The sequence below is a fragment of the Salvelinus sp. IW2-2015 genome, unplaced genomic scaffold (assembly GCF_002910315.2).
Source record: "Salvelinus sp. IW2-2015 unplaced genomic scaffold, ASM291031v2 Un_scaffold1881, whole genome shotgun sequence".
Lineage (NCBI taxonomy): Eukaryota > Metazoa > Chordata > Actinopteri > Salmoniformes > Salmonidae > Salvelinus > Salvelinus sp. IW2-2015.
Genome location: NW_019943244.1, coordinates 45,241 through 63,034, shown reverse-complemented (window position 1 = coordinate 63,034; position 17,794 = coordinate 45,241). Strand labels below are relative to the sequence as shown.

The window sequence follows — 17,794 nt, the reverse complement described above, 5'->3', positions numbered from 1 at the left end:
ACCATATTGGGATTATCCTAAAACCTTTTGAGGAAGGAGGGAATGAGTTTGTTAATGAGGTGAGGGCTGTGTCCAGTTTGTGGAGCTTGCTATGCATTATTTTCCCTAATCATAGCAGAGATGAGCCCAAGGCTGAGGTGGCTGAAGACAAGATGAAGGTGTCATTTAGGACCATTGGAATAAGCCAACACAGTTGAAGCAGCCCCCCCCCTCCCTACCCATTCCCTCTCCCTACTGGCCCCTGCACAAAGGGCTTCCCCACGACCTCATCACTCCCCACCGGGAGGAGGAGGAAATCAGCTTCCCCCTCCTCTCCCACTCCCAGCCCCTGCTGGCCAGCTGGACTCCATCACAGTGTTTTTTTCTCTTTAGTTACGCTCAAGGGCATGGAGAGAAGGAAAGGAGAGCAAAGAGCAGCAATTAACCCTCCTTCCTTTCGTTGGAGAGGGCCCCTTTTTGTTGCCACGACAGCTTAAGATGGGAGTACTTGCTTTGTGCAAACGAGCATTATTTTCAAGCGGGGCTTGAGAAGCCAATTCCGCTCTAAGGGGTATTCATTAATGTGTCTACACCCTCTACCGATGCAAAAATTATTCAGAAAAATGATTTAAATCCCCAGTCTAAGAGTCCTTAATCTATTTTATTTCGTATGTGTTTGATATATACTGTAGCTCTTATTGGAATTGACAAGTTATATCATTGAACACTTCAAAAGGTTACCAAAACTTAGTGACAAACCCAGTATTTCCTTCTTGTCACATAATTACATAAGTTATAGAGTGCTGATGTTTTACAATCATTTGTGGTGTTATCAATTATTGACAGATCACTCTTTTATCTTACAAACATATGTATTCTTGTCAAGCATTGAGTATCGATTATAGTTTCTGAAACTTAAAGGAAGCTGTCCTAAAGAGCAAAAAAATCTCTATCTAACCTCCAAAACATCAAACGTAAGGCTTAAAAGTAAATATGACTTATAGTTCTCAATTGATGAAGTTCGTATGAGAAATTAGACAAGTTAATACATGACTCAGTGAACAGCTTTGTTTAGCCTGTAGCTCAGTAGAAACCAATGCTTAACAGTTCAGCAGTTGGGATGAGTCAGCCTTCGGGCAGTCTATCACAAAGTGTTTGCACTTAGTGAATGCATTTGCATCTAAGTGTGACCTCCCATGTCAATGGCATCATAACGTCTTTACGCAAATCAGATTTGGTACATTTCAAGCGACAGCGTTAAAGACGTGTTTTAACATGTTAATAGCCCTCACGTCAACACCTCTGGAAGAAATACCGTTTGTCGACAGCTAGCACCTTCTCAATAGTCTCTTTGAGTGTGTAACTAAGATATTACATGGAATACTACATTACAAAAGGAAATAATCAGTGTTGACAATTTTGATTTTACAACCTTTGCAACAGATACTTGTTGAATATACTTAAATTCATGCTTGTATAGCAATAATATAAAGCTGAATTTGCGTAATAACACATTTTGTATCTTCATAAACGACTGTATTTTAGAAATCCTGTAGCTGCCAATTATAATTTGATAGTGTATATGAACGACTCAAGTTAATTCCACTACCACCACACTACACTAAACAGGGCCAACTTCAGATTGACTTAAAAAGCTTCCTAAATACTATGGAGATTGTATAAAAAGAATTCAGTTGCTTAGGCTCCAACATAAGCTTTCAGCCAATCTATCAGTAAAATAGAGAAAATGTGTATTTTTACTTGCAGATAAGTCATTGATAGAGTTATTACTTATTCTATCAAGTAAAAAACAATAAAAAAATTTAAGTAGTAATTTTACCTAGCAGGTTAGTTGTGTGAGATCCTTCACAAACGTGTATCTCCGGACTCCAGCTACGAAGAGCTGGCTAATCTTCTTTCATGATGTTCATGGCTAAACATGCCTCTCTAGTAACCAAGTAGGGCCATACTCCACCACTTGGCGTCCTTACAGGTTCCTACAGCTCGTCGAAGAGTTGCAATTAGGCATGTATCGGAGACCAAAAACCTGGCTCCTCAGCGCACCACAGGACAAGCCTCTGTCGTTCGAGGGCCCACCCACGTACGGCATGGTGCCGTCCTCCGCTTCCACAGCCACACTGAGGTTCCCCACTGGAGCCAGGGCAGAAAGGGCATCATCAAGAGGTCAACTGTAGTGTAACCGCACAACCCCTATGTGCATTTACTGTGCGGCCATGTATCCGTTAACCGGTACTGAGATATATAGACTTTAGAAGAAACTAGTTTACGTGTTTTGTAGACCAGGATGTGTTCAGAGAATGTTGTGGCACATGATACCTCCTTCCTCTAAGGACAATGCCAGATTTCAAAATATACGACGTACAAATGATTTCAGCCGCCTGCCAGATCTTACAGATAGCATGCAGCAAGAAAAACATAACGGAAGGCAAATTTCATCCGTGTCTCTTATTAGTCAGATTTGCCTCTGCGCTTTGCACCAAATCGAAGCCCTCCAAAATTAACAACTATACAAGGATCAAAATGCAAATAATGATTATAGCTCTAATTTAATGAGACAAAAAATTCAATGAAACCAAACCAGGGCACTGAAGGAGGTGGGGTGCAAGGAGATTGAAATGTATAGCCACATGCATGAACATTAACTACCAAGATGAAGGACGGTGTATAGCGCTTTGTTTACCTTAGCAGTACCCATTACAGTCTGTAACGCGCAGCAAGATAGAAAGGGGCAGGACAGCCCCTCTCGTCGCCGCCTCTCCTAGACAAGTCAGCGACGGCAAATATATCATGAGCAGAGACATGCTTCACAGGACAGCAGGATGGGGATCGCAGACCTGATGAGAACTGTGCTGTATGACCTCAGCGAGCCGAGTTACGAATTGACTTGGTGCCCGCTCTCGGCTCTGCTGCTGCATCCACCGCAAATCTTGCCTTGTTGATACAGTTGGCATACCGAATCTGCTTCACGACTATGGATAGCCAACACAGCCTGCTCGGAAGAGAGAAAATGTTTAAGCGCGGTATGCTTAGAACGACGACTCTTTCACCCTCCCCAGAGTAAATACTAAAATGCCTCCTTTCTATCCAAAGCCCCGGCATAAACATCAAAACAAATCCTAGCCGTTAAACTGCCATGTACTGATTTAAGGCCAGGACATAGGTCAAATCCCTTTACCGTGCACTGGCACTTAAACCACAATAAATTAAAAGGACGGTTCTGGACCACTGCAGGGAGATGGGATAGGTTGGTCCTGACTGTTAATGTCACAGCACTCTTCCAAGCTTCATTCAGGTTACTGGACGTAAATGTCATTAAGGCCACTTCACTCGCGGTCATGTCCTAGAAGGAGACCAAAACTGAATTATGAGATTACACAAACATGTATGTACAAAGTAAGTTGGCACTCAGGGGTTACAATACATTGACTAAGGTACCTAGTACCATGTACGAGATACATGGAAAGTACAAGTTATTTGATAACTTAGTATCCACTTAAAGACCCTCACTTGTAAGAGGACATGATGCTACAATAACAAACAGCAGATCTAGTATACTACAAGCTAAATCGAGATAGAATTAAAGAAGATCGGACGTCCTTATTACTCATGGCCCTCGTCCTGTAAAAACCAATCTGATACAAGTGTTTCGTCCGCATGGGTTCCAAACAATGCCATGCTCGTATGGATGCTTGCACCTGAGCGAGCTCTTCTGAGTCTGGCCGGCTTATGAAGTTAGGTTCTGGCCCAGCAAGTAACCATCACCTAAAACGGCCGACTATGTCTGTTCGTTTATTCTACCCATGTAACTCAATTGCCCCACGTCTAGCTATGATTCCATCTTACAATGGCTCTCTCGACAGGCATATAGTACCTCCAAAAATGGCAATATCCGCCGAAGGACCTTCTAGTCTTGATTAAGATAATTTAGGCAAAGTTAGCATTGGCTGTTATTTTCATCACGTCCGGGTAATACATTCCTGTTGTCCATCGCGTTTAGCCTGTTCTACATCGTTGGCTGACTTCGCCACGAGCCATGAAACACTGGCAGTGTGACACCGGAGTGTATTCTTCATCGACTCCACCACTGGCAGAGCAGTATATTTCTCACACCACACATCAACACACCACACACACACACACACAACACACACACACGCACAACCACACACGCCGATGGTGGCGTAGCTCTGCACCCACACCCAGCCCCCGTGCTTGGACAACATACGGTAGTACTTAGTGGTGACCTGCCCTTTCACCAACACTGCAGGAGAGAGGGGGAGAGAGAGAAATATTGGGGTGAGAGATAGATCAAATCACAGACTGGACAGTGCCTGAATAAAAGATTGAAAGACAGAAAGAGAAGTGCACATAGCGATGGAATACAAACAGAATGCTTGGGAGAGAGTGCCAGCAAAAGGCTGAGTTCCTTTGACAGGCATGACTCATTAATACTGTATCATTTTTATTCTCCTCTTGAACCTGCATGCATATTCTGTGAGAAACTCCATAGCTGCCACTTATAGAAATCCTAACCCTCTCAAAGAGAGTGTGGGTTGTTTAGTAATAAGAGTCTCAATGTGGCCACAGAGGGGGACTGACTCACAGAGGTGGTGAGCGAAGCGTAGATGGAATACGTCACAGCCGTGCACGTGGTGGTACAGCGTCTTCTCAATCAGGTCCTGGGGTTCGTATCCTGTCAACTCAGCCACCCTTGAACCAAAGGTCAGTGGTCAAAAGTAAAACATTCGCAATCATGATGTTCAAATCCTTTGTTGTGTTTGTATTTTATTTTGTATTTCCTTTTTTTGTCTAATTGTACATTTGTTTGTTTCATCCCTCCCTCCTTTCCTTCCATACCTGGAGTCCAGGAAGATGAGCTTGAGGTCCAGGCTAGCCCTGAACATGAACATATTGCTATGGAGCTTAATCTCTGTGATTCCACTGGGAGGCAGGGAGTGGCCCACCGCTACCAGGCCCACGATCTGATAACACGTGTCATACAGCGCCATGTCCATCACGTACTGACGGATCTTCAAATAGCCACTGCAATGGATTACCTGGGAAGCACAGAGATGAGAGGGGCTATACACAGTGATATAGAGATAGATACAGATACATGCATGTACATAGATATAGCTAGACAGAGTCTTTACACCTTGCCTTAACATGTGTCCTGAATGTGGTTTTGTGTCCAAATTTAGGTAGATCTGAGAGATAGATAAATTGAGACACAACATTGTTGGTAATGCAGAATTCTTATCTCACTCACCCTGCAAAAGACAAGAGCAGGTTCAACCTTCAGTTTACACCCCACTAATGCCCCCCCCCCCCCCCCCCCCCCCCCCCCCCCCCCCCCCCTCCACCGCTCCCATCCACCCCTCCCCTTCCTGAAACAGCTACGTGTCTAGAAGCTAAAGGGAACATTTATCTTCATCACTTCCTGTTTACCTATGCCAAAGCCGCCTCGCCCCGGTCATTCAATAGCACTCGCCCAGTTCACACGGATGATTTATTCTACTACTTAACATAAATGGCTTGTTTATTGCCAATGTAAATTTACAGCAGATTTCCATTGCAATCTCTAGGTGATTTATATTATATGGGGAGAGGGAAGAAAGGAGGGAGTCAAGAATACAGCTGTTGCATCTAAAGATGAGGATGGTGGAGGAACGACTGTGGAGTGTCTTAGGAGAGAGGTGGTTGTGCTCGAAGATTTGAGTGAAATGCTGCAGCTGCTGAGACTCAGACAAATAATATGCAGTTTCAAATAAACCTGTCAACACTGTGATAACACTATAATAACATTATAGACTCAATAGAACAAAACAAACAAATCTATAAATATAAGAAATATTTGTTTTGAATAATAAATAATCTCTTCAAAATGTATGCATTTCACTTGTATGCAAGTGTAGGTGTTTAATTTGAATTAGCTACTTTCTATCTTATATTGTTATTCATGAAAAGTTTGCTACTTCCAGAGACACAGATTCTCATGGCATACAGTAACAAAGAAATGTGATTTCAAATATTGCATTACATTATAGTGTACGCAGCGTGCAACTTTCACTGGGGACAGGGGGAGATAAACTAAGAAAACCCGCACACTGCTCTGATAGTATCACTGCACTTGAGTATCACTGCTCTTGATAGTATCACTGCTCTTGTATATCACTGCTCTGTAGTATTCACTGCTCTTATAGTATCACTGCTCTTGATAGTATCACTGCTCTTGATAGTATCACTGCTCTTGATAGTCATCACTGCCTTGTAGTATCACTGCTCTTGATAGTACACTTTTATAGTATCACTGCTCTTGATAGTATCACTGCCTTGATAGTATCACTCCACTTGATAGTATCACTTAGCACGCTCTTGATAGTATCACTGCTCTTGATAGTATCCTGCACTTGATAGTATCACTGCTCTTGATAATATCACTGCACTTGATAGTATCACTGCACTTGATAGTATCACTGCTCTTGATAGTATCACTGCTCTTGATAGTATCCCTGCACTTGATAGTATCACTGCTCTTGATAGTATCACTGCTCTTATAGATCACTGCTCTTGATAGTATCACTGCACTGATAGTATCACTGCCTCTGATAGTATCACTGCCTTGATAGTATTACTGCTCTTTAGTAAGCTTTACGTATCGGCCTCAAGGGCTTCGTCAGAGCTTTTGACGGGGGATATGTCCCCCCCACATTCTGAAATTGCATTTTTGTCCACCCCAGTTTTATCTTTGGAATGTTGATACAAAACAAGGCAACGGTGTGCTTTAGGACCATGTGGATGCCTCCGAGCGGTCGGGTGGCTGTTTCGAGTGTTTATCCGAGTGGATAAAAAATAAATAATAATAATAATAATATTTATGTCCCTCCCACTTCAAAACCAAAGTTGCGGCCTTGTAGGTAAGGCAGTAGTCTGGCGGTTAAGAGAGTTATGCCAGTAACCAAAAGGTTTCTGGTTTGAATCACAGAGCCGACTAGGTAAAACACTATCGATTGTGCCCTTGAGCAAGGCACTAACCCTAATTGCTCCTGTAGTTGCTCTGGATAAGGTGTCTGCTAAATGACCAAAATGTAAAAATGTGTACCTTATATCCTCCACAGGTCAGTCCTGCATTACGCTTGGCCAACACACACTTCATCCTCAGGAAAAAGAGCGCTCCATTTCGTACTCTGTTACACACACAGACAGCCGAGGAGAGTTACCATTAGCACATAGACACAATAAAAACTCTCACAGTCACACACTCACCCTGGTTAAATAAAGCAGCAGATGTGGTTAACACAAGTGTGTGTGTGTGTGTGTGTGTGTGTGTGTGTGTGTGTGTGTGTGTGTGTGTGTGTGCGTGTGCGTGTGCGTGTGCGTGTGCGTGTGCGTGTGCGTGTGCGTGTGCGTGTGTGTGTGTGTGTGTGTGCGTGTGCGTGTGCGTGTGCGTGTGCGTGTGTCCTTACAAAAAAACATGAAAAGATTAGGTGAAAAATGTGGCTTTCGTACAGGCATGAACACACATGTGATTTTCACGACTTTTCAGACACGTGTTTTGTTTCAAATACACATGAAAAATGTCACATGAGGAAAAAAAGACACGTGATTCGTGGTTTTTGGACGCATGTGTGTAGTTTCACATGGATTTTTCACGAGACATATGGTTTCCCAACAGTTCATGTGATATTATACATTTCACATGTGCTTCTGTAACTGGTGGGATTAGATCCCGGGCCTCCCACGAGTCGCAGGTGGGGCTACCTCATCAACCATAACTGACTAATGTCCGCTACACTTTCACATGTGCATTTTCGCATTTGAATGCCAATAAGGGTTGTCAAATTATTTTAAAAATGTGATCGAGTTTATTACTGCGATCACGATTAATTGCAAATTCCTAATTTACTCAAATTGAGCTGTAATTTAAGATTTCCTTATACAAAAAGCATTACATGAATATGTACATTTAGATTTTGTTCAAAGTAACAGTTAGCAAAATCTGGTCAATTGACCTCAGTCAACTTGTTTTGACATCACATTGTTTATTTTTAGCTTTATAGATTATGTATTTTAGACAATGCGATAAAACAAAATTGTGCAGTAAAATGAATAACTTTGACAGCGCAAATTTCAACATGTTAAAAAGGATAAATAAGGAGACACGGCGCGCAAGCTTCTTTTCAAATGAAGAAGAGAGGCTTGCGCCTCTAGCAGTAACACTCCGAATGGATGGCTCAGAAATAAGAAATATATTTTTTAACACACTTGAATTATTATTCTCAGGTAGGCTAAGTTATCTTTTTACAGGATGGCATTACAGATTGTTTTATTTCACCACCACCATGTGGAGTTTTCTTACATGTGAAACTGAAAATATGATTTTCACATGATTTATTTTAACATGTGAACTTGCAATTCCACATGTTTTTAACATGTGAAACCGCAAATTTCACATCTGCAATTGCAATTCACGTGAGGTGAAAACATGTTTTCTTCTCACATGTGAAAAAGTGGTGTTAACATGTGAACTCTAAATGTAATAACCTCAACATGTGAAAAAGATATTTGACATGTGAAAATGCAAAAACAGTACTCCACTGCATGTTGAGTGCTGTTATCACATAAGGCTTAAGATGCTGCTCCTAGAGGATGTTAATGAAAACCTGCCCATCAGAGAGGCTGCCTGGGTGTTGCCTTGTATTATGTATCATGGTGCTATACGTTGAAGTATTATGTGTTCTTATAGCAGCTGCATAGATGAACTATTTGAGCTATTTGTATGATGATGTCACACTGACTGACTTCCTTCTTATAGAAGAGGTAGACCTCGATGAAGTAGCATTACTGTTGCTTACAAACATACAGAGAGTTGAGCATGCGGGAAAATTGTGATCAACTGACTGTCGATTGGGAGAGAGAGGGAGAGAAATAAGTGAGAGTGAGAAAAGGTGAGGAAGAGGAAGCGTGAGAGAGAACAAATAAAGACACAAATTTGACAGAGAAAAAGGGGAGGGAGAGAAAGAATATAAAGACAGAGATTGAATAGATCAAGTATGTTAGGCACCTTGCAGGAAGTGATGGTGGAGGGGCTGATGGGCGCTGAGCACAGCCGTCATTTCATCATGATCTGACGGGTGGATATACTCAAAAATACTGTTTCCCGTCAGCTCCACCTGACAGAAACAAATCAATCAGTCACTTCACATCAAGTTTCATCAGGCTGAGACTAGAGAAAATGGCAAGTGACAATATAGATTAGAGACCAACATATAATTTCTTCAATGACATGTAATCTCTAGCCTTATGTGAAGAAGACAGTCTTTCTGAATAGTGTTTTGAGGTCTTTTGATCATTTAGCAGGATGATACTCTGTCATTACAAGGGATTACATCATCACAGAGAAATGCCTATTGTAGGGGGACACTGACTGACTGTGTGTGCGCGTGTGTGTGTGTGTGCTGGTGCTTGTGTGCTCGACGTGCGTGTCGTCATACCCAGAGGTATGTGAGTGTGTGATCGTGCCCTGCGTTGATGTTGTTGTGAGCGTGTGTCTGTGCCGTGGTAAGTGTGTGGTGTGTGTGCTGACTGCTTGTGATTTCAGAAGAGAGGGTTGTGGATGGGCGGGAGAGGGGGTATCCTCTTGCCTGTCACGTGCTCTCGATGATCTCGTTGCATCCTTCAGCTCCAGCTCAAAGGGGGATGGATGTCTAGTGCATCCGGGAGAAGGCATCTTAGTTAAGTTTTAAGTTGAACGAGGCATATCTAAGATTCGCAACTTGTCACTTGCGAACTCCAGGAAGGATACTGCTCCAGCCTGGTCTTAATGATTATTTTACCTCCCAAATTTTGGGGTGGAGTCACTCAGTGAGCGGGTCACTGCTCACCCACTTCAACAACAAATTGGTTTCTTAACAGTGTGGAGTTAGGCTGGACTAATCCATGCTTTGTGTGAGAGAGCATTTGGACTGAGCATGCTTTTTGGTGTCGTAGAAACGGTGACAGGAATAGCATGCGGAGCACAAGTGAAATATGTGTGTTCAAGCACCAATGTAAGTTAATATATGTGGGTTACTGATAATAACAGACCTTTAGATTTTCAACTGGAGGATGGGTTAACCTCAAGTAAAAAGCAGAGACATTCTCAACAGACTCAAGTAATGAGTGACTTTCACTGAATTCGCTGTTGTCTCTTTCACAGTTCATTTTAAAACAACACGGACCTTGCCCATATACCTCCACCTGACACACAACACCACACAACACCCACACACAACACACACAACACACACACACACACAACACACACACACACACACACACACACACAACACACACACACCACACACACACACACACACACACACACACAACACCACAAACACAAAAAGACCAAGATATAAATAAAGCGGATGGTCCATTTGAATAAGCTCACAGTGTAACAGGTGTGCACTAGCAGCATTTGCATCAGGGCTGCGTGCAAGAGTGGAACATTTAGAGTAGGTGGTGGTGTTGTTTTTATAGGATTGAGTTATTGCTGTTGCTCAGCCCCCTTGTTCTCTCGAATGCTTCCTGAGCACAGCCTTCAGTGTGTCTGTCCATGCTTGCTCAGGTGAGGATAATTCAAGACATCAGCATTTTGTTTGCTATCCACAGCTCAGTACACAATCACTTCACATGAGTGCAGTGTTACAATGACAGCGGTTACCTACTGTAGGTTCTGGCCACTTTCAGAATCAGAACGCCCTATTAGTAGCTAAGCAAAAATCTATGTGGACACACCCATTATAAAAAACTGCTCCTATGAATAGTACCGTTGGTCTGGCTCACCATGTCTAGGGCACCCCAAAAATATTTTCTGTCGCCGTTTTGGAAAGTGAACCATATAGAACGACCATATGTTCGAAGTAGAGGACCCAGAGTATATGCATCAGAGACAGGACTTCAACGATAAACATTTGTTTTGAGGGAGGCTGCCGCAGACTACATTTCCGCTTGATATTTTCAGTCACCACGTGTTAGATAGACAGTATCTCTCTCTGGGGAACAGCAACTCTTGAAGAAGTGGGCTTATCAAGCAGCAAAGCCCACTCCTGAGTGATGATCAACTTCATTCTGATCATTGATGGCACCAAAGAATAGAGCCATAGGCTGACCTACTGAAATATATAAGCCAAACCAGCAACGATACACTGCTCCTCAGTCAAACTGCATGGGCCTCAGTTAAGGCAGGGTAAACAGAACAATATTTGACACACACACACACACACACACACACACACACACACACACACACACACACACCAGCAAACCACACAACCACACTACACACACCCAACCCCGATCAACACACGACTCACCAATCTACCCACACACACACACACACACACACACACATGTATGCAGACACACACAAACACACAATGTACCACACATTAACACACACGCAAAACACAAAATAATCTTGGATGTCCAGCAAAGTCGATGATGACGTTGCTCCATTTAGAAAGGCTGCAGGGAGGACCATTCTAAAATAACATCTTCAACCTGGCTAGCTTAAGTTCCAACTGCAAATACCCCCCAGAGAGACAGAAGTCAGAAGCAATAGCTAGCTAAGCTAACCTTAAATATTAGCATGAGCTGACCAACTGTTTTTTTTGTTTCCTATACCAATGCTACACTCACAGCATGAATAGCTGGACGTTTTCGCACGTCCCATATTTTTAAATGAACAGCGCCCACACACAAAGGAAGTCAACAACACCTAGAATAGACTCACCGATCATATTCTGTGACCAGTCCATGCCCTCTGACTTATCTGTGTTAGGTGAACATAGGCAACCTTAGTTTAGCATTCTGCAGCCTGTTTTACTGACTGTCAAATCAATGTTTAAACAGGCCTATCAGGAGGCAGATGTCCCTTAGGTGACCTTGGTTGTGTTGAGGGAGGCAGACAGCTCGTGGCATACGCAATGGCCGCCCAGGTCCAAGATGGAGGCAGAGCTATGTCTTACCTGGGATAGGCCAAGGTGGACTGACGCTGTCTCAGAGATGTACATGATTTTGCCATCTGAAGCGACAACGAATACAAAGCCGTCCAGAGTCTGGGGAATGAAACATGGGTTAGACCCGAAAATACACTGTTCCATTTGCATAAAAAAAAATGCATAGAAGGTCACTTAGAATTGTAGATTTTATACATTGCATTGTGATAGTTATAAATCAGCATATGGGAGTCTGATTAATAATGGCTTTTATGTCTACTCTTTTGTAATGTCTTTAAAAAACACACTCATTCTAATTTCTATCACATCTGGCTCTAATCATGACATGAAATCTATTACAAATTCTTGGCAAAGCCTACACATGAAAACATTTAAACAGTGCATTTTATCAAAATAATCAACTACATTTCCTCTTAAGAACTTGACAATTTTCTTAAATGCATATAATAGTGTTATACACATCTAAGCACCACTCTGCTCCAGGGTTCTATATTTACGATGTATATTTTTGCACTATACATTTACCTTGAATCAGTGTAGTATTTACTGTTATAGATTTGTTTTCTATTTCTGTTTACTTATGTGTGTTGTATATTGTCTAGTGCAATTATTGTCTTGCATATAATCTTATTGATAATATTGTGTTGTATTTACAGTATGTTGCATATATACTGAGTATACCAAACATTAGGAACACCTCCCTAATATTGAGTTSCCCCCCCCCCCCCCCCCTCCCTATTGCCCTCAGAACAGCCTCAATTCGTTGGGGCAATGGACTCTACAAGGTGTCGAAAGTGACTCCAATGCTTCCCACAGTTGTGTCAAGTTGGCTGGATGTCCTTTGGGTGGTGGACCATTCTTGATACACACGGGAAACTGTTGACTGTGAAAAACCCAGCAGCCTTGCAGTTCTTGACACAAACCGGTGCGCCTGGCACCTACTACCATACCCTTTTCAAAGACACGTAAATCTTTTGTCTTGCCCATTCACCTTCTGAATGGCACACACACAATCCATGTCTCAATTGTCTCAAGGCTTAAAAATCCTTCTTTAACCTGTCTCCTCCCCTTCATCTACACTGATTGAAGTGGATTTAACAAGTGACATCAATAAGGGATAATAGCTTTGCCCTGGATTCATCTGGTCAGTCTATGTCATAGAAAGAGCAGGTGTTGTTAATGTTTTGTACACTCAGTGTATATTATGCTGCATTTATTGTGTTACATACATGTAATTGTGTTGTGTATATTGTATTATATATCTGTGTTGAATATATCCCACCTGCAGTAGATGGGAGCCCAGTTCCTTAGCCATGTTGTCCAGAGGGCTGATTCTGGTCGGCTGGCCCCAGGCCTCCCCCAGCCCTGTGGAGGAAACACACAACAGGCTTAGAATACATTACCTAGAGCTGCTTCCAGGAGAAGAGGACACTATGAAGGGGACACAAGATATAGCCTTACATTGTTTTTCTTCCTGGTCTGATCGGATACTGCAATTTCAAGGGTAAGGGTTTATGTCTATGACTCACATAGCTCTGCCTATAGGCTGTGTCTGACTTGGACTATACTACTAATGCGATCACAGCCTGCAAAAGGCCATTCAGGCATCTTTGGCACTGCCACATATAATGCAGAGACACACATACTAAGCTATTGACCCAATGCCTTCTACGCCAAAAGAAAAGATGGACACCAGCCAGCCTTAAAGGGTACATCAACCATGACAGATATCCCTTGAGATGCTGCTCATAATAGTTTGAGAAGTATTGAGCCTTGTAATGTATACAGTGCCTTCAGAAAATATTCATACCCCCTTGACTTATTCCACATTTTGTTGTGTTACCAGTCACTAAGAACAAGATACATTTTCCCTACAGTCACTCTCCCTCGCTGTGATTTCATTTGGCTATTATATGCTTTGATCAGATACTGGGACATGCAAATAACATCTGTGTGTTTATACTCAACATGTCTGTTTGCAGATGAGGCCAGCAAATTGTGACTTGACAAAATCACCCCTGAAATGTTTTTACAGATCCATGTTTTAAAATAAAGTGTTAGTAACATTTCAGAACTGTCATCTAAAATTATACAACTTTAATTTGAAATTGACTATGATGTGCGATAAAGTTGAATATTAGCATGCCAGGTTAGTCCATCATATACATTTGTAGCAGGGTGGAATTTGTAAAATGCTGTGAAATCAATAGCCAATTACACTTGTTTCATAGTCTGGGTTTTCTCAGAAAAACATACCATCACCCTACATTTTCTCAATGTAAACGTATACTTTGATTTGATTTGAGTGCTTTGATTTGACTGAGAAAACTGAGAAAATATGAAAAAAAATATTGCAATAGCCAAGTAGTCTAACTGACAACAAAATATTTTTCAAGAATGTTTTGGTCAAACATTCAGAGTTAACAGCTCACGTTTTTTACTGTTATATTTTCATACTTTCACCATCAATATCCATTTCCTATGATTCCCTGTGTCTTGATTAGACGTCAGCTAAAGGATTAGGTGATGTGCAGGACTTTTCCGGGTCTATAGTCCCAAATAACGATAAGTGGCAGCGACAGAGACGTTTCACCTGCGCGGAAATGTCAGAAATGTGTTTTCTTATTATTTATGATTTTTTTTTAAAGAACTACCTCAAACTAAAATACATTCTTTGTGCAATTTGCACATTTTGCGCATGGAATACACGAGATAAACATGCATAATTGGAATGAGGTGATAGGCCTATTATATTTAACGAACATTTGCGCATCATAAATATTGAAATCTGCAAAATTTCTGATTTCCCAGAATAGTTATTTGCAAAATAAGATTACACATTCATTTGACAAATGTGAGGGAGAGTGGCCATTGAAATAGACTCGTTGGACGGCGGTCACATCTCTCTCAGTCCAAGGATGTCGGGAATTAAATTGAGACTCAGACAATATTCAATAGGCTACATCTGATGTCAAAAGAGAACATAAAAACAAAAAATGTATGGCAGACTGTATTTTAGCCGAGGTCTACTTAGGCAAGGATACTGTCTACAACTAATTAAAAAGTTCGTTTGAAAGAATGTAATTAAGGTGAAACAACCCTATCTAATTATATATGCTATAACCAAAGTGCTAAACTAAAATGTATCTACAATTTAAAACACAGGCCTATGGTCTGTACTTTTGAAATAGCCAGCAGATATTTGCCTACTTCATCTATATAATTTATTAGTCCCAATTTATAATTCATATTCTGTTTTGTTGTGTAGCCTATAGTGTTTTGTAATATTGTTATACAGTGTATTTCTTTATTTGATTCCACAAGATATCACACTTTTTATTAGTGAAATGGTCATAAACTGAACTACTCAAATCCAGAACTAACGGGTGGCCCTTAGTCCGTGTCTTTAAGGTTTCTGTGACTTTATGAGTGATGACAGACCAATTCTATGAGAGGAAGAGGGCTGTTTTCCTGGGGTTTAGCCTGTCGAAGTGTTCGTTTTATTGACCATAATTGGATGATTTATCATAAATCATAATCTAGAGCCTCGTGTTTAGGAGTGAAAACATAAATCATGCAAACAAACTTGTAAAATAAGTAATTTTATTAATTGCATGACCAGGTGGGAAAGGGGAAAGTTGGTGACACTTATAATCACACTTTTACGCACACATGGTCACCGTCACTACCCACCTGTATATTGATATTCATAATTTGTATAGCACGTATTTTACTGGAGAATAATTTTCGAAATAAAACTCTAATTGTATATGGGAACATTAACTTTGGGAAGTGAAAATGGAAATCTACATTACTTCGAAAATGTGATTATATTTTGGACATATGAGTGTCCTGCTGCGCTCAAAATTAACATTTATTTAGTTATATTTCCTGACCCGTTTTATGGGTATTTGTTAAAACCATAATACAAAGACCAATATTATGTTTCGAGAACTGACATGTTCCTCTTCTCTTGAAGACATAATTATGATTAATCATTCAACTGATAGTGGTAGCATAACTCACCATCTGGAAACACGGCTCTCATCTTCAGGTAACTGGTTGTCAGCCGAATGATTGAAGCCTTATCCAGTTGTGATGTGATGGCCGAAGGTAAAGGCAGTAATTTCGCCAGTTCATAAAATTCTCCATTTTCTTTCTCTCGTCTCGTCTTCGCTGCATTCTTGGACTTTTCCTTCATCTCTGACTGATGTAAAGTAATGCCTGTTGCATAACAGAACACCTTCCTCTTCGCCCTCAACACGTAGATTTAGCCTTTTTATCTTTGAATCAGAAAATGCACTTAACAATTAGATAGAAGCATAACGATATTGCAGCATATTCATTCTCATTTCTTGAACGATCTACATGTGAAAAATAGTTCCTCTCCTTGTAGATTCCAGATACGTGCATGTTCACTGAAAATTGGTACATGTAATTCGTTAAATTCAATCTAAAAAACCATTAGGCCTACATGAGGATACCAAAGTTGTAAAAAAAATGGACTTGGTCTCAAACGTTGTTTTGCGACGCGTGTGCGTAACACAATTAATGTGGTAAACAACGCTAAAGTTACCAGTGCCCTGTAATCATCTGAACGGCTTTTTCTTAGATTACTTTTCATTCAAAAGAGTCAGTGAGTACACATCTTGGGTAGGCTCCCTTTAGTCTCCAAGTGGTGGCATGAGAAACATGATGCTCTATTGAGCGATTAAACAACGGAATACGTCGACTCTGACAAACATCCCACGGATGAACGCCCCGTTTCGACAGGAATGACTCCCTTGAAGTATCAGAAAATGTCAGATGTTAGTCACACCATCAACAGAAGATTCGGTTAGATTCGCTGTACCTTATTGTTGTGAATGTGTAGGCCCCTAGACATATTATGAATATGCGTGAATCGAAAGTTGATTTAAATCGTTGACTAACGAAAGCATGTGGATTAAGCCCATGTAGGTATACTGTTAACGTTTGAAAATAATTGGACGCGAAATTCTTCGTGCGTTATGGAAATGTAGGCCTATCCAACTATTCCATTTGCCAAGTAATTAAAACCTCGATGCACACATGCCCCAGACACATTTCAGGACGTCCATGATGTAGGGACGTTTTTACAAAATATCAATTTGAAGTTACCTGCGTCTGGACTGTTATGTTTCACACCTAATTCCTGCGTGTGCTCGCTGACATGACCATCAGAAAAGTGTCTTCGATGACGCACTGGCACTGCAGTTAGGATGATTAGTGAATAAGGCCTATGTGTCCTTCCCATGAAATGTCCACCTTTTTTCATCGACTCAGGAAGACATCAACTGAGTTCTCAATTTCTTAATTTCAACGCCAGGATAAGGATACATAGGAACTACGTTACCAATGGAGAGCATGAGAAGTTGCCTCAGACATTGGTAGGAACAATAACGCAATATTTCCCTCTTCAAGAAGTCTCGTTGTTCAGGTTCAATAATCCCAAAAGGCAGACCGATATTCCAAGCAGCATAAGTTAATTCCTTTCGCAGAACCAAAGGCGGACGAGGGCGGTACGTGGGAGAGAGGGCACGGTTCCAAACAGTTACGTCACGGAGTCTCCGCTGCCTCTGTCAAAGCAACCGTGCAATAAATTGTCTAAAAACAATACCAAATGCAGCGCAGGGCTGACATGACAATAGACTGCATGCGTGTCTCTTCCAAATTCATCTGGTCACATCTTGTAGGCTATTGTCCAATTCAATGTGATGTAGCCTATTAAATCAGTCCTGCAAGCCTTGTAGGAACGTTTTTTGAACGATTAA

General features: G+C 41.3%; 1 protein-coding gene across 1 annotated transcript; it reads right to left on the bottom strand.

The window, feature by feature from the left end:
- Positions 1-1,966: 1,966 nt before the first annotated feature.
- LOC112072296 (single-minded homolog 2-like) lies at positions 1,967-17,504 on the bottom strand. The gene is given in 10 exon segments (XM_024139698.1): positions 1,967-2,130; positions 4,160-4,261; positions 4,604-4,710; positions 4,858-5,057; positions 7,103-7,170; positions 7,173-7,187; positions 9,065-9,173; positions 12,012-12,101; positions 13,285-13,367; positions 16,029-17,504. Coding segments are annotated over 10 exon segments (1,113 nt in total). The 5' UTR covers positions 16,204-17,504.
- Between the last annotated feature and the right edge of the window lie 290 nt (positions 17,505-17,794).